At 51.5% G+C, this 24,139-nt stretch overlaps 1 protein-coding gene across 5 annotated transcripts in view; it reads right to left on the reverse strand.

The window, feature by feature from the left end:
• Positions 1-1,354: 1,354 nt before the first annotated feature.
• NXN (nucleoredoxin) overlaps positions 1,355-24,139 on the reverse strand; it is a 159,282-nt gene continuing 136,497 nt past the window's right edge. For 4 of the 5 annotated variants that reach the window (XM_043478704.1, XM_043478727.1, XM_043478733.1 and 1 more), the window contains 6 exons: positions 23,905-24,038; positions 23,302-23,402; positions 21,494-21,600; positions 8,018-8,197; positions 6,107-6,231; positions 1,355-2,949 (listed from right to left, as the gene is read on the reverse strand). In XM_043478704.1, coding sequence (XP_043334639.1) covers positions 2,767-2,949; positions 6,107-6,231; positions 8,018-8,197; positions 21,494-21,600; positions 23,302-23,402; positions 23,905-24,038 — 830 coding nt within the window. In that variant the 3' untranslated portion in view covers positions 1,355-2,766. The remainder of the gene's footprint in view (positions 2,950-6,106; positions 6,232-8,017; positions 8,198-21,493; positions 21,601-23,301; positions 23,403-23,904; positions 24,039-24,139) is intronic. The other variant, XM_043478711.1, reaches the window with a different exon arrangement.

Consider the following 24,139-nt stretch of genomic DNA (forward strand, 5'->3'; position numbering starts at 1 on the left):
GAAGTGCCTGGGCATGCATGCCAGTATTCTCGCCTGGAGAATTCCATGGACAGAGGAGTCTGGTGGACTACAGTCCATGGGGTCAGAGTCCACCACGACTGAGTGACTAACACATACATACATACCTATCCCCCAAACATACCTTTCTTTTTTTCTTAGAGATCTTTACTGTTGAAGATAAGTTAAAAAAAAAAAAAAAAAAATCTCAACTCCATTAAAAAAAAAGGGGGGGGGGGGGTAGAATCAGATCTGGAAGTCATTGTGGTGACCACAGACTTGTAACCCCAGGGTGGCATTTTTACAGCCACCATCCTGTCCCGAGCTGCAGGGCCCGGTTTCCTTTGCTGCTGGCGGAAGCCCTTGAATATGTCACAGCTGGTGTTTTAACCTGCTTCTAATTAGCGACCAGAATTTTAAGGTATTTTGGAGCTATTTAGTAGAAATTAAGAAGCCACCCACTTCGTCTGCATCAATACCCTTTAAGATCTCTAGCATCTTGCACTATAGAGATTTTTAAGTTGCCACTGTATAAACCAGAAGTACCTTTTTAGTAAAACTTCCCACTGATCTTAACCTCCACACCCCCTTCAAGAGGGGAATTCTGGTGTCATGGGTCCAGTTGACATTAGTGGCAAGTACAATTGGCCCTGAATGGGCATAGAAGGATCACAGATGACCTCATTTTTCTGCTGCAATGACTTGTGAGGACTCCTCACTGGATTTCGTTCCTTTTGCCTCAGAAAATAAGCAGCTGCTGAGAGACCACCTTTCCTCCAAGGCCATCTTGGTACAGGGCAGAGACAGAAATCCCAACTATCCTCCAAGTGAGGTTGACTTCATCTTGTCCCCACCCTCCCATCTCCCCAGGGAAACACTGGCAGGTCTCCTGGAGCAGCCCCCAGTCCTAGAGGGTTGGACAGAGCCAGGTTTGAGGGTCTCCAACCTCATTCTTCACAGGAGGACCCCTGCGAGACTCCTTGTGTTTCTCCAACTGGCCTTCTCAGACTCTCTGAGCATGTGTTCCTTTGTGGAGGAGGAATGAGCATGAGTCCACAAAGATGCCTGTCATCTGAGACTCCACCCCCTGCCATAGCAAGTCAAACCCCAAGAGATGGTGGCCAGAGCTCCAGCCGGGACCTGCCTCTGGCACTCTCATCCAAACGAGCATCCTGGCTTCTGGAGGATTCAACAGATGACGTTAGGGTTTGGTTCTCAAAAATCCTGACGCACAGCTGCCAAGTACCCAGTGAAAGTCAAGAGGATCTTGTATGTGCCACCCACCCTCTCACTGTCCACCCCATGGAGCACAGTACAAGCCAGAAGATTTTTGTTACGAAGGACAGGACAGGCCAAATGGTTGATAACGTCCAGAGATGCCTGTTTTATTTCTTTCTAGGTGATTGCATTTCAGGCTGGTAACAGTAATAGTCTAATGACCAACTCCACTTGTCCCTCTGAACTACAAATGAACAATCCCACTCAGCAAGAAGCAATGCTGTCAACAGCTAATTGGAAGGGGCTGGGTTTTCCAAATAAACGGTTTTGGCTGGCTGTGGGTGGAGCCAGAGGTGAGGCCTGAAATGATCCGAAAGGCCCTGACGCCTGATTGAGACAGGCTGAAACCCGGGGAAGCCTTCTACCCCAAATCATGAGCACAGCTGCTAGTTTCCTTTCTGTGGTCAGTTCAGCCCAAAGACAGAGCTGAGCTGGGCCCAGCAGAGCCAACACAGGGCCCATTTTTAAGCTGACCTGTCCTCAGCCTGCACTCCCTAGGGCACAGCCCTTTCTGCAGGTTCTTAGGAAAAAGCTAGGCTTCTGGCAATTCCTTGTCTCTTTTTAAAAGTTCTGCTTTGAGAAGAAAAGGGAATGCAGGGGTAACCAAGGGTGGGCAGAGGCTCCAGGGGCCCTAGGCCCAGAGCCACAGGGCGCTGGGGGCACAGTGCTCTTCTGGCAATGCAGGTCCACTGCCTCTTCTTGGGAAGATGACCAACGGAGAGAACTTACTAACAACATTCTAAAATGGGAGGGGCTGTCCATTTGAGAAGGCAGAAACTGGGGGAAGGTCAAGATCAAGGGAGAAAGAGCTCGAAGGAAGGAAGAAGCAGCTCTTTCTTATCACATGGGAGGCGCTCCATCAAAGTAAGCTATTACTACGTGAACCATTACTGTAGCTACTCTTTTTCTCATCAGAAAAGAACACAAGTTTCCTTTGAGAGCTGGAGTTCCTCCCCTGCCCAAGAAACCAACTGACAAGCTGGTGTTTTTCTCCTCAGGTCAAGACAGACCAAGTCACTGAGGAAAGGCTGTCCTGGTGCGCAGCAGGTCTGCGCAGAGACCTCCGGGGCCGCGCCCCCGCCCGGCTCCACCTGAGCGCGCGCGGCTCTGCGCATGCGCTCTAGCACCCGAGACAGAGCCGGTACACCCAAGGTCTGTGCCCACTTGGCGGAAGAACAGGGGCGCGCAAAATGCCTCACCCAGAGCTAGCGACGAGAGCGCGCCGCAGCCCTTATTCTGGCCGGGTCACACCAGCCCCACGAATCCCCGAGCAGAGTCTCCAAACACGGTGGGTTCTTCTGCTGCTGGAGAGGATGCGCACCCTAGGTGCTAGCTGAGGAGTTAATGCAGAAAACAAGGCACCACAGAGAGGTTGGACACTTGGGTTGTGTGATTCGGGACACGCTGGAAAAGTCCAAGGGCGACGGGAAGGGGGGAGAGGGGGAGGAGAAGAATGAGTTTTAAATAAGGTCCCGGAAAGCTGGGGCCCCACTAGATGGGCTCTGGTTTAAGCTTTTCTGCTAGGAAGTCATTCACAAAGGCCTCCACAATGGCGGGGGTGATCTCCTCCACGTCCATCACGTACTTGGCCCGGGCTGACATGTCCAGAATGGTGAGTAAGGGGGCAGCCTCGGGCAGGTTGGTGTAATCGCGCAGGGAGTCAGTCATGTCATCCTGGAAGGAACCGGAGGGAAAGAGAACCAGTGAGTTTTCAAGAAAGAGAGTTGAGAATCCCCTGGGCCTGGACTCCCCACACACCATGGAGGGGAACCCCACCCCACCATCCTGGAGAGCCGCTGGCCTCCAGGCAAGATGGGCTCTCAGAACAGGGAGTAGGGAGGAGGTAGGGAGCAGGGGACCCTGCCCTGCCAGGGCGAGGGGGAGGCTGGTTCATCAAATTCACTGTCTGCATCAGCTCAAACCCCAGGCAAGTCATCTTGCTTTATTAGCATGAAAGCAACTTTAACTTGTAAAAATGGGATGTCTTTTGATTACTTACTTTTACAACCCACTCTCAATTATCTGCAGCCCCACTGTGGGCCGAGGGCTATCTGGACTTCAGCTTCTGAATGTTTTTAACAAAACAGCTCAGCCCCCCCACCCCCATCCCACGGCTGTAGGGGGCGGGCAGGAGTTGCACAACCAGTTCAGAAGCCCAGGCCTCTGAAGTACTACTGAGGTTTTACACCATCGTTATAGTAATCGTAGGTTCCCAGTGACCTGAGAAATTTCTCTAGTATGAGGCGTACCTTTAGTAAATATAAAGGCAAACAGAAATCCAAAGACAAGGAGAAAGATTTGTAAGGGGGCAGCCATCTGAAATTGGGATTCCCAGGTGGCTCAGTGGTAAAGAATCTGCCTGCTGGAGACCTGGGTTCAATCCCTGAATCAGACAGATCCCCTGCAGAAGGGAAAATCCCATGGACAGAGGAGCCTAGCAGGCTACAGTCCCTGAGGATGCAAAGGGTTGAACAGGGTTGAGCATGCATACACACAGCCATCTGAGGTTACTTTTCATGCTGCTGCTAACAGGAAATGGACGTTCTATACCCATTCCCAGGTTGTCCCACTAAAAAACGTGCAAATTTTCCACTGAATGAGAAGACCTGCAGAAAGAGCTGATAGTATTCCGGGCCTTAAAGGCTGGCAAGCAGTTTCTGAGACAAAAAATGTTTCTTTCTAAAAGGGCAATTTCTTAGGAAAGATAAGTGATGGTCTTTTTTTCCCCCACCCAACAAAGAGCACACACTTCCCAGCAGTGCTGGGTGATTCAGCATCTCTGGCAGTGTTCACCCAATTCAGGCCCTCTATTTGGGTTAATAAACAATCTTCATGATAAACAGAGGGGAGACACCTGGACAAATCCCATCCATCCAACTTCCATTAGAAAGCCAAGCTCAGTGCCTGCTGCCTCCCTGCCCCTCTCCCTCTGAGCAAACATGGGGAGATGAATTTTAACATCTGTTAAGGCCCAGGAAGGGACAACTTCTGTCTGTGGGTGAGGATGGGATCAAGACAAAGGCCTCAGCCCCAGGCCGACTGTGAAGGGCTGGAGTCCTGGGCTCAGAGGCACCCAGTTGGTGCCAGACAGTTCCAGCGCCCTGTGCCCACTTCCTTTCCTGCCATCTTGCTTCTGAGGTTAGAGAACTGGCCAAGACAGTTGCCAAGGCCAGGAGCCCGGGTTCAGGGCATAGAAGGTCGGGTGGGGAGGTGGCGAGCTGGAGTAGTGGATGCCCCTATGCCCCTGGGCCGCTCTGGTCCAGGCTGGGCCAGCCCTGTACGGGACCCCGTGGACAGAGGGAGTGAGAGCTTACTTCCAGTGTCACTCCTGATCTCACATTCGCTCCTCTCTCCCGCCACCTACTTAATGCGAGACTTTGGCAAGAAACCTTTCAGAGGCCAGGTCTCATAAATTCTATAAAAGGGATTCAATAATGACTCACGTGGGGCTCTGGGAGAGTGAGCCAGCCTGGGCGCACAGCCCTGCCAGGCCGGCCTCGCAACAGCCTTACCCTCTCCCAGCCTCACTTTCTTCATCTGTGAACCCCTAAGGATGGCGTTCCCACCGGCCAGGTGATGAGCACATGGGTGGTGCAGGTGAGGTGCTTGGCCTGGCCGGGCCTACAGCAAACCTGCCAGCGCTCCTTTTCGGCCTTGTTTCTAGAGCAGCCACTGGAGCCCTACAGCCCCGCCTCCACCCCGGCTCAGCCCTTTCCCTCTCCTGAGCCCATCTTTTCTCTCCTAGCCGCTGTTCTGGTCGAAGGAGTTAGAGTTTAATACATTCAGCGCGGCTTCCATTTGAGCTTTGTGTGGAGCGGGCTGTGTAGCCCAGGGCAGGGCCCTCTGAACCGGCTTTGTTCCCTCCACCCCACGGCTGGGCAGGGTGACTCCAGCTGTCTTCCAGGGGCCCACCGGGCAGGGCTGGCTATTGAGGTGATGAATGGGTGGTTCAGGGAGCCTGGCCGCCCCTGGGATCCAAACACAGCGTGAAATGAGCACGGGGCTCGGACCAACTGGAGGTACAGATGGGAACAAGGAGGGCGGGTGGTGGTGGAGGTGGGGCGCTGGCTTCAAAATGTGTGTCTGTCAATAACCGACTCAGGCCAGTGCCGCGGGCGGGGTGGGGGGTGGGGTGGGGTGGGGGGCGGGAAAGAGGCGGCTGCGCATGCGTGGAGGGTGGCTCCGGGGTGGGGAACCAAGGGGGCGTGGCTGCGCAATTTGCGCGATCTCAGAGATTCGGTGTCGGCAGGACCCAGGCTACCCCACCTTGGGAGCCACTCCCCTACCAGCTGGAGGCCTTCTAGGGACAGGCCTGGAGTGGAAGAGGCAGGGATGCCAGGAACGTCAGCATTCTCCCTGGGCTGGCGGGGTAACTGCAGGTCGGAGTGATAGTCGGATCCCCATCAGTGTTCCGTGATGGGAAAAGCCCCCTTGGGCGGACGGGTGTCCGGGGACTAACCAGTCTCTTTGTAAAGCATCAGGAGCCTGGCTGGGACCCAGCCCGGAAGGAGTAAGTGCTGACCACTATCTTTGTGGCTCCCTAGCAGCCGGGGTGGGAGCAGTCTGGTTGCAAGAGGGAGCTTCTGTCCTAGGAGAGCCCCCTGCTGCCCGGGGACTGCTGGGTAAGAGATGGGAAGGAGGCGGCGGCAGGTGCCAGAACTGGTTTTCCTTGACTGATGACACCTTTTCATGCTCCATTTGTCTGTGGGCTCTTCTAGAAGCACTGTCACCCCAGAACCCCAGGCCCCTTCAGACATCCCCAAGGGCTACATCACTCATGTTGTAAAGGTCGGCCAGCAGAACCAGCCTGGGGGGCCCCGGCGGCACTCACCTCCCCTGCCACAAAGAACAGGAGCGGCGCCTCCTCCTCTTTGGCTTTGTACTTGGCAATGATCTTCTCAGCTATTGGCTGGATTAGCTGCTTGGCCGCCTCCGACTCGCCGTCATCCTCAGAATCTGTGACAAGAGAGAGAAAGCCACAAAGAAGCACTGGCTTGTCAATCAGATGGAGTGGTGCCCAGGTCCGGGGCCTGACACGCCCATCTGGGCAGCCCCTGAGTGGAAGCAAAGCCTCCCCTGGGACACCGACCTCGCTTCCTGGAGGTACGAGGGTGTGTCCCCAGGCACAGGCCAGTTTCCTCACTGCTCTGGCAGGCAGGCTGTTCTGCATCATGCCCCCAGGAAGAACTCACTTCACCATCTAGCACTAATGCCCAGGCAAATGAAATCCTGTTCACTGAACTCCTCACAAACCCAGCTTGGAAGCTGAGCCTCTCCTAAACCAGAACCTGAGGCCCTGGTGGTTCTCTCTCCATCACAGAATGAGATGCTCTGTCCTTGGATCCCTGACTTCCTAATGGAAATGGCAGAAGTGGCGGTGGTGGTGAGTCAGGACTGCGGTCTGAGCATCAGCTTCGGTGGCAGTTGGGAGGCACCAGGGTACTGGCATGCCAATTTCATAGCTGGCAGCGGGACTTGCCTGGGAGGGGACAGGCTGACTGTAGGGAAGAACCCCCAACCAGGCTCCCAGAACCCCCTTTGGGCATCTCTTGCTTCCAGTGAAATAGCAACACAGGAGCAGCTCACTCCTGCTGAACCCAGTAACCAAGAGCCAGTGCAAAGCAGGGGAGGGGGGACAGGCGCCTGCAGAGGACCTTCACCCAGAAGTCCTCCCAGGAGGACCAGTGTGCAGGCTTAGCCCTATACACTCTAGATTCATCTCTGATTAGCTTGGTGATTCTGGGAACTTGCTTTGCCTCCCTGGGACCCTGTTTCCACATTTACAGATGGCCAGTGACGTTCCCAATTGTCCCTCAGGTCATAAAAGCTTCCCAGGCCCCAGGCTGGGGGCGTGTGAGCCTGCAGCAGGCAGGAAAGCCCCAAGGTGAATGGTTCCCCAAGGCCATCCCTTCTCAGGGTCACTGTCGTCCAAGCACAAGGCCAGCCTGCAAGCCAGGATTCCCTCCAGTCCAGGTATGGGCTCCCCACCTGGGGGCCCCCAAACCAGACTTTCAGAGAATGGGGGTTGGATGCTACACACATTCTCCAGCCCCCTCACTACAGATGGCAGCAGCTCGGCCATGTTCCTGTTTCATGTACCATGATCCTGGTACCCAGACTTATTTTAAGCTGGAACTGAGCAATGAGTCCTAAGGCAGAGGGTGAGGTGGCCCTTGGCCAGCAGTTACTCCATTTGCAGAAGGAACCAGGGGTCACCCCACGGGCCTGCCAGGAGCCTGGCACGGATATTCCTGCGTCTTCCTGCAGGGCAGACCAGTCACACACTGAGCACGAGAGGGAGAGGCAGGGAGACGGAGGGGTTCTCAGCCCCAGAGATACCGCCCTGGGGCAGCTCCTCAGAGCACAGGAGAGAAGCGGCAGCAGCTGGGGGTGAGCCCTGGTCTGAGGGGGCCCAGCCCCCCACAGCTGCTGCGCGGCAGCCCCGCCTCCAACAATGGGTCTGTTCATCAGCGGGCCCAGGGCTTCCTCCCAGCCTGACCTCTTCTTCCCAGCTGGTGGCCAGGAGCAGCTAGAAGGAAAGCAGAGCAGCAGCTCCCTGCACAGCCGCCACAGGGGAGAAGCATGAATAAATCACCAGGGTCAGAAGCACGGCAGCCAGAGACAAAGGCCCAGGCTTTGTGCTGCTGGTGACTGAAAGAAGCTGCAGGGACAGACCCCCCCTGGCCCCCTAGTGAGCTCTGCCCATTTTGTCCCACCCGGGGCCCACAGCTGAGCTTCCTACCTACAAACAGGACGAGGCAGGGGCCCTCGTTCAGCTGCACAGCATTGGAGTCGGAGAGCTCCAGCACGGGCTTGGGGTGCCACGGGAAGCCCCTGCAGTCCTCGTCATTCAGCACCTCCACCCGCCCCTGCCGCGTGATCACCTCCCCCTGCGGGTCCAACACGATGAGGGTGGGGATGCCTGCAAAAGAGAGAGAGAGCTTGGCCATGGCCCCACAGTCCATGGGACAGCGCCCCCAGACATGGTTTAGTCCTCGAGTGGAATCCGGGCTCCACCTCTGAAGAGCCACGGAACCCCCCTGGGTCTGCAGGGGACTTCTCCAAGGAACTCCAAGCAAGTCACCTCCACCCTCTGGACCGCAGACCCTCCGCTGCCACGTGGTAAAAATACTGCAGTTCCCACCTTATCCCACTATGGAAGGATCAATGAGGCTGTGCATTTAAGAACTTCAGCCCTGGGTCTCAGTACATAGAAGAAAAATGAGAAAGCCTAGAGAGGTTGGATGGCATCATCAACTCAATGGACATGAGCTTGAGCAAACTCTGGGAAATAGTGAAGGACAGGGAAGCCTGATGTGCTGCAGCCCATGGGGTTGCAAAGAGTCGGACACGACTGAGCAACAACATGAGGTTCCCAAGAAACAGGAGCTGCTCCCCTGCCTGCAGGAAGTCTCCACCTCAGGAGGTGGTGTGAACGCGTACTCCCCCGCAGCGCACACGCAAGGGTATGCAGACCAGCACAGATCACAGCAGGGGGGCCCCACCCGGGGGAGCACAGGGGCCTGTGTGGGGAGGAGCCTGGGGCAGCAGACAGGAGGAGGACAGCTGGCCACCATCTCCAGCCCTGCTGCCTGGGGAGGTTCCAGTGCCTGCTCTGAGGGCGACAGTCCCTGGGGGAAGCATACTGGCAGTGCTGCCGCCCTCACATTAGATTTCTGGGCTGGGGTCAGAGATGCAACACCCAGCTCCCCACAAACCACAGTCTCCCTCCAACCATAAAGCCTCCAATGGAAAAATCAGAGGTGACCCCTTCTGGGTTACAGGGGCGTGTGGGTTTTCCAGCTCCCTGCTCCTTGCGCCCCACTCCCTGCTGCTTCTCCTCCAGCTAGGGACCTCAGCCCATGGAGGTAGCCTCGGCCTTGACCTCTGAGGACACTTGTCTCCCCAGTGGCCCCTCCCCTCCTTACACTAATCAGCCACCTCCCCACCGGAGCTGATCGGAGCTAGATGGGCCAGGGAAAGCCAGAGCAATTTAATATTTATAGATTCCACAGCTTTGAGTCAGTAGTTTGCTTCACTGACATTTTACTTCTCTGTGGGGGGTGAGGAGGGGAGGGATGCTGAGGTACCAGAAACACAGCCGTGGTGTTTTGTAACCTGTGCGGTGGCCGGGGCGGCAGGCATGCAGGGGTGGGCCTGCCTTCAAAAGGAAAAACGAGTGCATTATGTTCACACCTATGAGAAGGAGAGGCTTGGCGTGTTGGAGAGCAGGTCCAGAGAGAAGCAGCCTCTGGGGACTGCCTTTCCCACCACACACATCATATACAAATGCATGTGGCCACAGCCAGAGCTTTTGAGGGCTTTCAGCATGTGCCCAGAGCACAAGAGACACGGGGCATCTTCAGCCTCATCTCATATCTGCTCGTCATCTCCCAGAGACCTGGGGCTCACATCAGGGGTCTCCCTATCCCGGATGGGGCTGGGCTTGAGTCAGCGGCCTGTAGGGGCCTGGGGCTGGGGCCCATGACATGAAGGGCCAGCTGGTTGCAGATGAACGCCTCCCAGTGCCATGCCCCATTTCAAAAATGCTTTGGCAAAGTTGTTTAATCAGTTTCTGAAATTGGGCAATTTCTAGTGTTGGGTTAAACCAGGGCCCTGCCCGCTGCTATGATTAGACACAGCAGCAGGCTTGTTTGTAGCCCAGATGTGGGATGCTGGGTTGGTCTGTGGAGGGCAGGCAGGCAGGCAGGCACAGAGGATGGAGAAGGGAGAGAAAGTAAAATCCAAAGGCAGAGAGGCCTGCTTCCTGGTTTGGGGCTTTGGTTTCTCCAGGTGACTAATAGGCTTCTTTGTTACCATGGCTAAGGCCTGTCTCCAGTCCCTGCCAGTTGGGGTGGCGGGGAGGCACCAGGACAGCAAGGCAGGGACTCGAGCCCCCAGGTGACTATTGGGGGTTCCTCAGCCAATTCCATGGAGGAACAGCTCCCCTGGACCCTGGGTCTCCCCACCCCTCCCCAACAGCTATGCAAAAGCAAAGGCCCCTTGTATTTGGTGCTTTAAGCCCAAGATGACGAGGTTAGGTTGACTGTGGAGCACAAACAGAAAGTGACTTGGTACAGTGACCACAGATTTCAATCCAGAGAAGCCCACTTATAGTACATGGACTGGGAAAAAGAATTGACAAGCACCAGTTGCTTTCCCATCACTGACCAGATCTTGGGTTAGTTTGGCCCCAGAGCCCTAAGTGTGTACGCCTCTCTGGGGATGAACCAGCCAGAAGGAAGTTCACTCTCGCGGCATCTGCTCAGTGCTCCACCCAGCGTGGGGACCTCACCCTGGGATGTAAGACTATCCTCCTTCTGCCAATGGTCAAGTTGCCTACCCAAGGCCATCTGCCCAGTAAGTGGCCAAGTTGGGACAGGAAGCCTGGTCTGCTTGTTGGCAAACTGCTGCTCTTTCTACCAGGCCAATCTGCTGGCAGGGACTCTCAGCACTGTCGGTTGGAGGATGGTCATCCCCAAGGAGGAGCCGGGCAGGGCAGGGCACGCTCCTGCATCCATACCTTCTGCACCACCCACTTCCCTCTTCTCTGAGGCTGTGGGAGAAGGAGGCTGAGATACAATCATCTGAGGCTTCAAGAGAAGGAGGCTAAGATAGGATCACCTCTCCCCTTTCTCTCCCATTCACCCGCTTCCCCATCCAGCCCATCCTGCCTTCCCTGTTCCCCGGTCCCTTGAAGCAGGTTCCCTGAAGCAGAGACTTCCAAGGAGAAAATAGGGCAGAGCCTCTAATGGGAAACTTAAAGGGAATGGAAAATTTCTAATCGATGCCTTTGTACAAAATAACTTCCACACCAGCAAGGGGCTTCTCTGAAGGGACTAAAAAGGGAACAGTTCATCTCTGCTTCTCTTGATCGTGTCGTTTCCCAGCTGGGACAGTGTTGGGGAGGAGACTACAGTGAGGGTTCTAAGGAAGATGTAGGCAAGTCATTTACTTGCTCAGAGCCTCAGTTCCACACCATCAAATGGGGATAGTGGGAGTTTCCAATCTTACTTGGGTGTAGGAAGGAGTAAAAAGATGACAAGTAGAAAATGCTTTTGAGCAGGATATCTGGCACAAAGTACTCCATATATATCAGCTCTCATTATAACTAAGTCCATTATTATTATTATTAGTCATCCCTAGGTTGACCATTTGGCTCTTGAGAAGGGGTAGAAGACCGGTGCCGAGGACTTCCCTGGTGGTCCAGTGGTTATGATCCCACACTTTCACTGCCAGGGCCCAGGTTCAGTCCCTGGTTGAGGAACTAAGATTCTGCAAGCCGTGTGGTGTGGCCAAAAAATAGAAATAAATTGAAAAAGGAGAAGCCTTGCTTTAGTGATATAAACGGGAAACTCCACGCTGCCTGGAGGGAGTTTGCTCAAGAAACGGAAGATAGAGGTGAGATCAACACCACAGGGAGGGCTCCAGGATGGCGTGATGCTGCCACGTCTACAGATGGTGTTCTCTTACGTGCACCACCCCAAGCTTAACCTCTGGGCACAGAACACATACTTTACACTCCTAGAGAGGGCTTCAGGCCCAGGCCCCTCCCTGGGGAGCTTGGGTAGACCATGGCAGAGCCTCCGAATCCCCTTCACCATCTCCCTGAAAACCTAGAGAAGAAAGAAAAGGCCTAAGGAGCCGGCTCCATTCTGTTTCCTCCTGGGAGAAGCTGATTTGTGAGTATGTAAAACAATCTCAAAGTTGAATGTACTGAGACTGTCCCACTGTTGCATTTGGCTGCTTTTCTATCGCCAAAGAAAGGGAGTTTAGAAGGAGGTGGTGGGTCTGGGGGCAGCACCGTCGGTGGGTGGGAGAGGAGCTGGGCAGGGCTGTTTCTCTGCTTCTAGATGACCATGTGATCACAAAGATTGTTGGGACTGGGGAAGAGAAAGGCGAGGAAAAGCAGGCCCCAGGACAGGATAGAGCAGGTTAGGGCACGTGGCAGGACAAAAGGTTACATGATCACGGAAATACATGGTCATCATGAAGACTGTAGCAGGATGGAAAATGTTTGTAATATGTGGTTAAATCGAAAATACAGAATACACAGTGCTATGTGTACAATTACAACTGTGCAGAAATATGCTTGTAGACAGAGACCAAAAGGGACTCAGAAAAGTGAAAACAGTTGTGTGAGGAAGGCAGGAATGCGGGTGAGATAGATATACATTTTTCTTAAACTGTCTTATGATAAATTCATTCAAGTTAAATAAAAATCAAATAAGAACTGAAGGGCAGTAGGGGTGGGATGACAAATACAGACCATGCTTTGGCCACGTCCACCACCCATTCCGTTCATCACATCCCTCTTCTCTCTCCTGCTCCCCTAAATCTTCCCCTGCTGGTAGAGCTAATAAGGAAAGGAAGAAGGCAGCTAGTTTGGGAGGTGAAGCTCAGAAAAACCCAAGGGCGGTCAAAGGGATTAGGCTCACTTGAACTTGGCCAGAAGGCCCACGTGGCCATGTCAGGCGGCACAAAAAAGACTTGTTTTTGGCCCCACCACAAGGCATGCAGGATCTTAGTTCCCCAACTAGGGATCAAACCCATGCCCTCTACAGTGAAAGTGCAGAGTCAACCACTGGACTGCCAAGGAAGTCCCGAAGAAGACATTTAAAATGGCAGCATTCTTATAATATAGAAAAACCAGAAACAACCAAGAACCCACTGACAGTGGAACCAATAAACAGATAAACAGGCTCTAGTACAACAATGCACTTCATGGCACTGAAATAAACCAGATGTAAATATCAACAGGGATAAATCTCAAAAACATAATGTTTAGTGAGAAAAGCAAGCTGCAGAACACTATTACAGCATGTCAGCACTTAAGTACACTTCTACAAACACAGCCAGCACGACGCTACACTACTCATGGATTCACAGCCGCAGAGCAAGCATCTGAGGAAGACTCACACTGAATGGGTGATAGGGTCCCTGCTGGGCAGCCCCAGCACCCCAGGAAGAAGGAAGGGGCTCCGAGGAGGAGTGGAGGGAACCCAGCTTGGTGTGTGTTTAATGCTCCCATTCATTTCTATACTAAATATTGGAAGCCAAGGTGTCAATTCTAGGTGGTGGCCACAGGGGTGTTTGTTATATTATTCTTTGTCCTTTCCTGGTTTTTCTTTTTTTTTATGTTCTCAAAATGAAACAAGAGGAGCAGAGGAGAGCACTGAGGCTGCTCTGGAGGCCCCGAGGCAGCCCCCAGCCACCCTCCCCAGGCCCAGGGGGGCAGCTCCAGACAGCCTGCACCAGCCCTTTAAATCCTGAGACTTGCCTACAAATACAGCAGTGTCAGCCCCTTATCCTCGGTTCATCGAAAACCACAATGGGGACTTCCCTGGTGGCTCAGTGGTAAAGAATCTGCCTGCCGATGCAGGAGACGTGGGTTCGATCCCTGATCAGGGAAGATCCCACATGCCACAGGTCAACTAAGCCCGGGCACCACAACTATTGAGCCTGTGCTCTAGAGCCCACATGCTGCAAGTGCTGAAGCCTGAGCACCCTAGAGCCCATGCTCCACAACAAGAGAAGCCACCGCAAGGAGAAGCCTGCTCGCTGCAACCAAGAGGAGCCCCCACTCGCCGCAACTAGAGAAAAGCCTGCGAGGCAACAGAGACCCAGCACAGTCAAAAATTAAATAATAAAAAAGAAAACCACTATGGCTGAACATTTCATTTTTATAGAAAATAGACACCGCCTCACATCCATTTTTTGAAAAGGGGCTTAGAAGGGAGAGAGAGAGAAGGGCAGGGAATGGGTGAGGAAGGTGGGGAAAAGGAAAAAGAGGAAAAGCTAGAGGATGAGGGTAAGGAACAAGACGGCAAGAGAGAAACAGAAGAACAACAGTTGCTGGGAAAGCGAGGGCCTCACACCAGGGCCTCTGGGTCTTCCTCGGACCCTTCTGCCGGCCCCAAAGTGGGAAGGGGAGGGGAGACAACAAAGCCAGCGAGGGCCCCTAACCCAGGAGAGAAGGCACTCCGAGCCTCCATGCAGAGAACACGGTGTTCTCAACAGCCAGCGTTGGACAATGGCTAATGGGATTTGCCTTTCGCCAAGTGTGTCCAAACCCTTTCCTTAGAAATGCATGTGTCAACAGCTTATAGGGCTACAAATTTCCTGGTCCGCACAAAATGCTGGGAGGAGGGAAGCCAACCCTGCTGCTCCCCAAGGCAAAGGAAGTGGGTGGAGGCCACATGCCAGGCCTTGGTGAACTCAGGCAGCCAGGGCTCAGGCTATAGCACCTGAGGGAAGAGCACCTAGCCCAGGAGCAGATGCCTCCTCAAGACCCAGACTCTCCCCGCAGCACCTGGATGGACACCTGAATGAAGTGGCAGCATCTTATGCAAGGCCTCCCTGGGATGCTGGGGGACACTCAGAATCCAGGGGTGCTCTGAGCCCAGCTCCCGAGGTGCCCAGAGGATTCTGGGTTCTCCTGCACAGTCTGAGCCTGTCCAAGTGACAGGGGAGCTCTGCCCTCATGGGCCTCAATATACAAAGTGACAGTCCGATCAAGTCGTCTGCGCACTGCCAGGCACGAAGACAGGCCAGGTGGAGGGGGTTCGGCTTGGGTGCAGGCAGTGGAAGATACCGGACTCCACGCTGTGAAAGAATCCTCATCAAGACATTCAAGAGGACACAGAAAGTGGGGTGAGAGCCCAGAACAAGTCAAGCAGGGAGCACGAGCTCTCCCAGACACAGCCCTGTGGATCTGCTGAACCAGACAGTCGGTGGAACACTCCAAGGACTCTGTGCGTGTGTGGAGTGTATGGTATGGATTGTGCACATTGTGATACTGTAACATAATAAGGCGTGTATATCTGGCCTTGACCCCCAGATCCTGGCACAGAGCTCCTAAAACTCTTACGATTTCCTGACTGAAAGGGGTAATAGGAACATCTTTTGTTATAATATTTGGTCTTAGTCCCAGATCCTGACACAAGAGTTTCCAAGACCCTTGCAATTGAAGGAAAGAGCCTCTTTTGGGATGCTAAGATGATGGGTGTGGGTCACCAGAGAGACAAGGTTAGAAGGTTGGAATTTTAAGATCCACCCCCGGACCTCAACATCTGGGGAAGGGAGAAGAGCTGGAGGTTGAGTGAATCACTGATTGCCAGTGATTTAAGCACTCATGCCTACATGGTGAGACCTCCATAAAGGCCCCTCAGTGATGGGGTACAGAGAGCTTCCAGGTCGGTGAACAGTGGAGGTGTTGGGAGGGTGAGGCACCTGGAGAGGACATGGGAGCTGTAATGGAGCAAGAAAGAAGAAAGGAGACGGGCAGACGCACAGACATTCCAAGTTACAGACCTGACGATATAACAGATGGTTTCACAGTGGATAGGAGGGAGACAGGGCGTTCAGGAGAATTCCACACTCCCACTAAAGCAGGTCTACTAAGGAGAGAGACACACAGCCGGGGTGGGGGGTAGGCTGGGCCATGGAAGATGCCAACAGGGAGGAAAGCGATGGCCCTGGGACCTCAGGTCTCCAGCCAACCACCCTTCCACATCCCCATTACTCTGTTCCTGGGCCAGCCTGTGCAAGGGTACAAAGGCATCTTCTCAGTAACCCCACCCCCAAGACCCCTAGAACAAGTCATGGATTTTCTCTTCTATATATCTATATGAAGTAGAGAAGTATATATATATTTTAATTTTGTATTTTGGTAGTCAAAGGCAGTGGGATGTTGACAGATAAGATCCCAGGAAGATGCGGCACAAGAATTTACTAACATGTGCTTCTACTAAGCTACAGGACCCTTAATGTTCAGGGGACCCCAAAAATGCCATGAAGCTAAAGTGACCCTGTGAGGCTGGAGCTGGACACGGGGATGCAGAGGCTGCCTGCATTCTCTTAGGTCCAGCGACCCTGGAGCCTGAGGGAGTGGCCTCTCTCTCCCCACAGGCAGGCCTGTCACGAGCCACAGCCTGAGGCCTGGCTGCAGTGGGAGCACAATGAATTCATCAGAAATCCCAGGGGATAATGTGCCTCTAACGAGACTCTTGAGAGTCCCTGGAACTGCAAGGAGAGCAGACCAATTGATCCCGAAGGAAATCAACCCTGAATATTCATTGGAAGGACTGATGCTGAAACTCCAATACTTTGGCCACCTGATGCGAAGAACCAATTCATTAGCAAAGACCCTGATGCTGGGAAAGATTGAAGGCAAAAGGAGAAGAGGGTGGCAGAGAGGCAGATGGTTAGACAGCATAACTAACTCAATGGACATGAACTTGAGCAAACTCCAGAAGATAGTGGAGGACAGGGAAGCCTGGCGTGCTGCAGTCCACAGTGTTGCCAAGAGTTGGACAAGACTGATCGACTGAACAACAACAACAAACGATGTGCCTCTGGGATTTCTCTTCCAGTCTAGCTTAAATGTCACTACTGCACTGATTTTCCTTTAATTAAAAATTTCCAAAAGCTCCAAAGTCCAAAGAGCCAAGTTCAAGGACCACAGCCTGGTGCTCACCAGCCTTATCACTCAGTCTCCCTATAGTACACCATGGACATCCTACTCTGGCCTTTGGCCTGGAATGTCCCAAACCCTCTACCTAAATCCCAGACATTCTGTAAGGCCCTGCTCAAGAGTCACCTCCTCCAGGAAACCTTCCTGGCTCAAGAGTCCCAAGCCAGAGTCTCCTGTGAACTTAGATTATTCCATTGTGAGGCCCTCCATTAAATGCTGCCTTGAGAAGGATCCTGCGAGGCTCTTTCACATTCTTGTCTCAATGTGCTTTACTGCATTTCTGGCGAGATAGGGCCAGAGTCGGACAGATAGGGTGAACCAGCAGTGTCAGACAGGCTGCTTACAGAAATGAATCCTAAGGCCCAGCCAAAGAGGCCAATGATCAAGTGAGCAGTCGGCACAAAACGCTCTCCTGGGGGAGAACCCAAGAGTGAGGAAGGAGGAGGTGGGGAGCTGGGAAAGCAGGCAGGTCCAAGCTGAAGACAGACTTCTGCAGACGGCAGGGCAAGCACTCCACGGAGCCAGCAGACGAGGAGCAGTGGGACGGGCCAGTGCAGAGCTGGGTTCTTTTGTGTGGCTGCCCGGCCGCTGCTTGCCTGGGCGCAGGGCCTCTCCAGATCAGCTTTCTGATCCTCAGATGAGGGCTCCTTAAAGTCTGGGAACCACATATGTGCTTATCCACACACTGCCAGGCCTTAAGAGGCTGAGCCAAATGAATGCATCTCTGAAAACGCTCCTTTCTCTTCCTGCTCATTTGTGGTCACCCGCGTGCTGGCTGTCTGGACCACACCTAACAACCAGGGCTCTGACCGCTGTTCTATTTGTATGTTGACAGCTGGAGGAGTCGAAAGGAGAGTTCCCTTCTCTGCTCTCGGAAGGCAGACAGAAAACAATCAATTTTTTCATGCCCTGCCAACATGTGATGGAAGGGCACCTTCCAGCCTCAGTTGTGAATCTAAAACTAGCGTGGAATCTCACAGGCCTTGTGATCTCTCCTTAAGGAGACTGCTATTCTGTGTCTCCCCCACTACCAAGGGCCCCAAGAAGCATCTCATGGAGCAAAGGGAGAGGAGAGACCCCCACCCTCAAACTGGCTGTGCATGATATAGACCATCCTTGGGTAATTTATTACTTTCCGGTGATCTCAGGGCCTTCGTATCTACCACTAAGAATAGGATCTGCACCTCACTGGCCTCTGCATCCAAGAAATGGCAACTCCCTTCCTCAGAGAAGAAAAAGCTTAGGCTTCACGGAGGACCTGTGCCTGGAAAGAAGATGAGAGCCCACCTGATGGACCAGAGTGGCCAAGCGAGGCCCTGGACGCACTCTGCTATATGGGGTGAGTTTGGTTTCCTGAGTCGTCATACAAAGTGTCACCTATCTGACCAACACATTCTAGTTCTTCAAAAGACATCACCCTACTGAGGTTATTTCCCAAAGTGGATCTCATCTTGTCCACTCCAGGGCAGCACTGGGATAACCTTCCGGTTTTTTATTTCCCACCAAATTCAGTGTATAGTAGTAGTGGTAAGTGGAAACTCAAGAAATAGAAACCTATCCATTTAAATCTACTTCACCTTTTTTTCCAAAAAGGATTTGAGGCAGTTTAAAAAGTGAATCATATAATTCAATAAAAAACAGATGAAAACTGAGATCTCCCTGATGGTCCAGCAGCTAAGACTCCATGCTCTCAATGCAAGGGGCCTGGGTTTGATCCCTGGTCAGGGAACTAGTTCCCACATGCTACAACTAAGCGTTTGCACACCACAACTAAGACCTGGTGCAACCAAATAAATAAACAAAATATTTTTTAAACAGATGAAAACATCCCACTGAAAAGAGAACAAGGCAGGAAGAGAAAACAAAGCTAGGATCTAGGGCATGCAGAGAAATTGTCAGCTTTGCCAAACTGCTAACCGTGGTTACAAATTCAGTTCTGAGTTTTCTTGGGGCTAAAGCAAGGAAAGAACTGTGGTCTGTGAGGAAATCCAAAGTATACAGAAGATGAGAGAAAAAACAAAAATGTACCTCCACTGCAAAGAAGTCCAGTTTCTGCTAGGTGCTATAGGGTAACTTCCTGAACATAAATTCCTACAAGTGGGATTTTGAAATCAAAGGTTTTGTAGATTTTTTAAGGCCTCTGGTGTGCATCACCAATCTCTCCTGGAAATTTTGTCCTGATTAGATTCCTCCTAGCAGCCTGCTCTCTTCCCTACACTGGGGATTATCCTTTTTTGGAGAGTAGAGTTCTTTGCAAATGTAACAGGTACAAATTCAGTGTTTTCATCTGTAAATCGTTAATTAAAATTATCCTGAATATTTTTCTTATCCATTCTGACAATAAGCATCAGCTGAATTGCCCACCTCATATCCTATATATACATATTTTTAATTGAATTGTTTCTCTCTCTTTTTTTGGACTGACGCTGAAGCTGAAGCTCCAATACTTTGGCCACCTGATGCAAAGAGTTGACTTGCTGGAAAAGACCCTGATGCTAGGAAAGATTGAGGGCAGCAGGAGAAGGGGGCGATAGAGGATGAGATGGTTGGATGGCATCGTTGACTCAACGGACATAAGTTTGAGCAAACTCCGAGAGATAGTAAAGCACAGGGAAGCCTGGCGTCCTGCAGTCCATGGAGTCGCAAAGTGTCAGACATGACTGAGTGACTGAACAAATCTGGGAAGGGCTCTTTTTCCTATAAAGAAAATAGATTCTTTGCCATATTGTTAGTTGCCTTTCTGATAGCAAGTTTTCGGACATCCAAAACTTCATCTTTTTTAGGTTGTAAAATAAAAGATTTTCCCCTTTCTCCCTAAGTCAGTCAGTTAAATATTAAGTGCCTACTCTGTACCCAACACTGAGACGTCCCAATTTTACTGAAAAAAAGATAAAGTAACTTGCTCAAGGTCAGTCAGCAGTAGGGGAGTGCCTTCAGCAAATACTTGTTGAATGAATGAATAAGTGAATTGAGAGACATGCAGTTTTACTTATCCCCACCAAGTGGCAATTTAACCCTCTGTTTAAGTACCACTGGTCTAGGGTCACCCCTTATCTCAAGAAATACTGCTTCTCCGCCAAAGCACACATGTTTTAAGTCTCTCTGCAAGCAGAGTGCTGGAAGGAAATACACCTGCACCACCTCCTTTAAATTAACCAACTGGTACCCATCCTGCTGGAATAGTAAACCCTGTCACGTCACTACACTTCTGTTTGGAAGGAAAACTGCTTTCATCTTTTTAATTACTAGGAGACCTAAAGCTCCAACATTCTCAAAGGATTCTCAAGGATTAACAGACCTCGACTTAATGCCCAAAGTGCAGAGCCTGGACAAGCAGCACTGGCATCACCTGGGGTCTTGCTAGAAAGGCAGGATCTCTGCCACACCCCAGAACCACTGAATCCGAATCTGCATCTTCACAAAAGCCCCAGGGAGTTCTTATGCACATTTGAAATTGAGAATCATTTAACTTATTTACTTTTTGCCACACCGAAGGGCATATGGGATCTTAGTTTCCCAACCAGGGAATAAACCTGAGCCCCCTGCAGTGCAAACATGGAGTCTTAACCACTGGACCACCAGAGAAGTCCCAGGAATCACCAGTTTTAGATGAAATATCAATTTCTTGAAACTAGCTCCTAACAAAGCAATATGCTTACTCTGAGTGGTGAAGAAAAAAGGTTAAAGAACCTTAAAAGTTCCCCCACAAGCTGTGGAGTTTGTGGGTAGATCTTGGTTTGTCTCTTTTTTTTCCCACTCCCTATAAAACAAGGAATACTGAGAACTCAAATATTAGCTGTTAACTGTCTAGGGCTGACACAGGATCTGGTACCACTAATACAAACAGAATGAATTTAACTCTTAACAGGCCACGAAGGAAAAACCCAGCTAGGTGAAGGCTTGCTGTTTAGTTGCTCAACTGTGTCTGACTTTGCAACCCCAGGGACTGCAGCACACCAGGCTTCTCTGTCCTATACCATCTTCTGGAGTTTGCTCAAGCTCATGTCCATTGGGTCAATGATGCCATCCAGCCGTCGTCCTCTGTCACCCCCTTCTCCTCCTGCCCTCAATCTTTCCCAGCATCAGGGTCTTTTCCAGTGAGCTGGGTGAAGGCTGGGAAAGAGGTATTCATATAACAAAGAATAAAAATGCAGATTGTCTCAAACTAGTAATCATTATTTCTGAAAACACCATGATCAGTACTTCAAGTCCAAGTTTTCAACACTCTCAGGAAATCTGTTCTCTCACCTACAAGGCAGTACCCCTCCTCAGCCTTTACTCTGAGGCTTCAGGAATGGTGATAAGTACCGGACCTGCTTTATTCTATTCATGCTCCCAGCAACTCTTTGTGGTAATTTATCATCTGCATTTTGCAGATGAGGAAACTGAGGCTCAAAGAACCTGAGTGACGGAACCAAAGGTCACTCTCAGGTCTGTTGACAGGTTTTGACCTGGTCACTTGGGTGTGTGAGCTCTGTAGCCCAAGCATGTCAGAACCCACTAGGCTGGGTGGTGAGAAGTAGCTGTCTCACCCAGACAGGCACTTTTTTTTTTTTAAACAAAAAATGGCTTTAATGAGGTATAATCTACATACCACAAAACCCACCGCATATTTTTAAGATGCTGAAGAATGTGAACATTCATGGAAATAAAGATGTTCTTTTCCCTCCAGAAGGAAAGCCAAAGAGGTGGTGAACCCAGATGAGCCGGATTCCAAGGAGCCCCGGAGTCGGGAACGCCTACCTTGGATTCCATACAGCCGGTTGAGGCGCGACCGCCGGGCCTCGTCGGTGTAGGGGACAGCGAGCCACGGCATCTCACTGAAGTACTGTTTGAATGAGTCCTCAGACCTACAGAGATGCATGCACAGAGACAAAGCTCTGTTACTCCTCAAGGCACCACCACGGGGTCCTCCTCGCCTCCCACCATGTTGCGTCCAGGGCCCTACAGACGCCCCAACTTCTAATCATTGTGCTCCCCGGACGCCAGGCTGTGGAAGGACCGACCCAGTGCACAAGGCTCCACACAACAGGTGCACGCCAGGCTGAAACGCCAGGCGTTTCAACAGACTGCTCCTCTGCAGCCCACCCATTCAATTCATGCTCAGCTTTTTTTTCTCAACATGGACAGGTCTTCCTTTAATTAGGAGCCTAGATGTTCAGACACCTCCTTCCCTGTAATACTTGTAATCTGTGCATGTAACTGTGATATGCACAGAACACTTTTAATCAAGCCTACACCTATGGTTCCATGTCTCAGAAACTCTAAGAGTGGTAAATCTAATTAAGTGATAGAAGCAGATCAGAGATCTGTGGGGCTGGAATTTGGCGGCAACTGAGAAAATGCACAGGAGTTTTTTTTTTTTTTTTGAGAATTAAAAAAAATTTGGCTGCACCCCGTTGCATATGGGACCTTAGTTCCCCGACCAGGGTTTGAACCCACACCCGTTGCATTAGAAGGAGGATTTTTAACCACAGGGGAATCCCACAAGGGATTCTTTTCATTGATGGGAATGTTCTATATCTTCACTGTGTTGGTGACACAGGTACATACATTAGTCAAAATTCACTGAACTGTATACCTAGAATGCATGTATTTTACTGTATGTAAATTATACTTCAATAAAGTTGATGTTGTTAATTTATTTTTATTTTTAAAAAATTTTTATTTTTTTGGTGGTGCAGCTTGTGGGATCTGAGTTCCTCGACCAGGGATTGAACCAGGGCCCGTGGCAGTGAGAGCACAGAGTCCTAACCACTGGACCACTGGGGAATTCCCAAGTTGATGTTTTTTTTTAAGCTTTAATAAGCCCTGTGACATAGCTTCAAGCTTGCCCTAGGGAGCAGAGGGGTGGGCTCAGAGGCCAATACAACTGAGCATAGCATCATACAGGCATCAGGGATACAGCAGTGCATACAAGGCCCTCAGTGTGTTGGCATCTCAGCGATTCTTCTGTGAATAGGAAGTCTGGTGGCTTGGTCTGAACTGGGGCTGGAATTCTGAGATGAAGGAAGGTCAGTGATGAGTAAAGTTGGCGAGAAGGCAAGAAACAGAGGAAATTGAGGCTAAAAGGCCCTGACATACTCTGGGAAGAAAGTCTGCTCTTCTTGTTTTGTGGGGAGCCCCCAGAAAAAGCATGTGGCCAGAGCTAAGAAAAATGAATGTAGAGCCAGCTAAGACAGGTGTCATATTCCATTAGTCTCTGGCTCTTTTCTTTCCATCCTTCTTCTTCCATATCTGCTCACCACCATCCAAAAAGCTGAACCAACCAGAAAAAAAATGCATCCTAATCTCCAATGCCCCAGGCCAGAATAAGGATGTCCCTTAATACTGACAGCAAGAATGGGTTTTCCTTGGCTCCCCTTTAGACAATTACATGATTGAACATGAAATACATCTGCCTTTCTGCCAATCATCCCAGAGAGGTCTTCCCCACGCTCTAGCCCCAAGTTCTCTGCTACAGAGCATGTAAGCCAAGAGCCATCCATCCACCTGTGGAAAAGGGGGAGACGCACCGCCACCCCGTCCGCCAACCTGTCAGCACACGTTACCTGTCCGCACTAACAAAGATGATCTCGAATTTCTGGCCTGCCTCCTTGATCTTCCGGTAGGACTCCACCAGGACCCGGGTGAGGCTTCGGCAGGGTGGACACTGCAAGAAATGAGTGGGAGCCTGTGGCCTCCATCCTGCCTTCTCCTGCCCCAGTCCCAGTCACCTGCCAGCAGAGGCCGGTTCCGCAAGATCCACACGGGATGTGGATCGCATTTCCAGTTTATGGAAGAGGCAGAAATAAACGTGCCTCTTGTGATGGTGAGCATCTGGGGCCAGTGGGCAACTGTTAAAACAAATCCCCGAAGGGAACGTGGGGAGCCTCATCAGAATGGGTTAGGAGGACTCCCCTTTTTATTTATGTATTTTTAGGGGGAAGGACCTTCCTTTTAGGCCAGTCCAAAGAAGTCCTTTTCTTGCTGCTATTATCATTCATAATAGCAAGCACTGGAAGCATGCCAGCAATGCACGAGGCCTAGGAGAGAGCAGGAATGCCAGGAAATGACACCTGAGCAGTCGCACCTCCAGAAGCCAACCCCAGCTAGTCTCGGTGGCGACATCACTGCTCCCTTCTGTCTGGATGAAAGAGGGACCCAGCACTCACCCAGTGTGCGGAGAAATAGACTCCCACGTGAGACCCCTCCAGGCTGCTGCTCTCCAGGGACTGCCCATTATTTCTAAGCAAGGGCCCTGCAATGACTTCCCTGAAGGGTTTAGGTCCCCAGGGGAATTCCAGACCTGAAACAGGCAACATACAACGAGAATGTTAAGACTCTTCCTTGGGGCCTCCAACCCAAGAGGCTTCCAGGATGCAGAGCGCGACAACTTTATCACCAAAT

The sequence above is a fragment of the Cervus canadensis genome, chromosome 1, assembly GCF_019320065.1.
Source record: "Cervus canadensis isolate Bull #8, Minnesota chromosome 1, ASM1932006v1, whole genome shotgun sequence".
Taxonomy (NCBI): domain Eukaryota; kingdom Metazoa; phylum Chordata; class Mammalia; order Artiodactyla; family Cervidae; genus Cervus; species Cervus canadensis.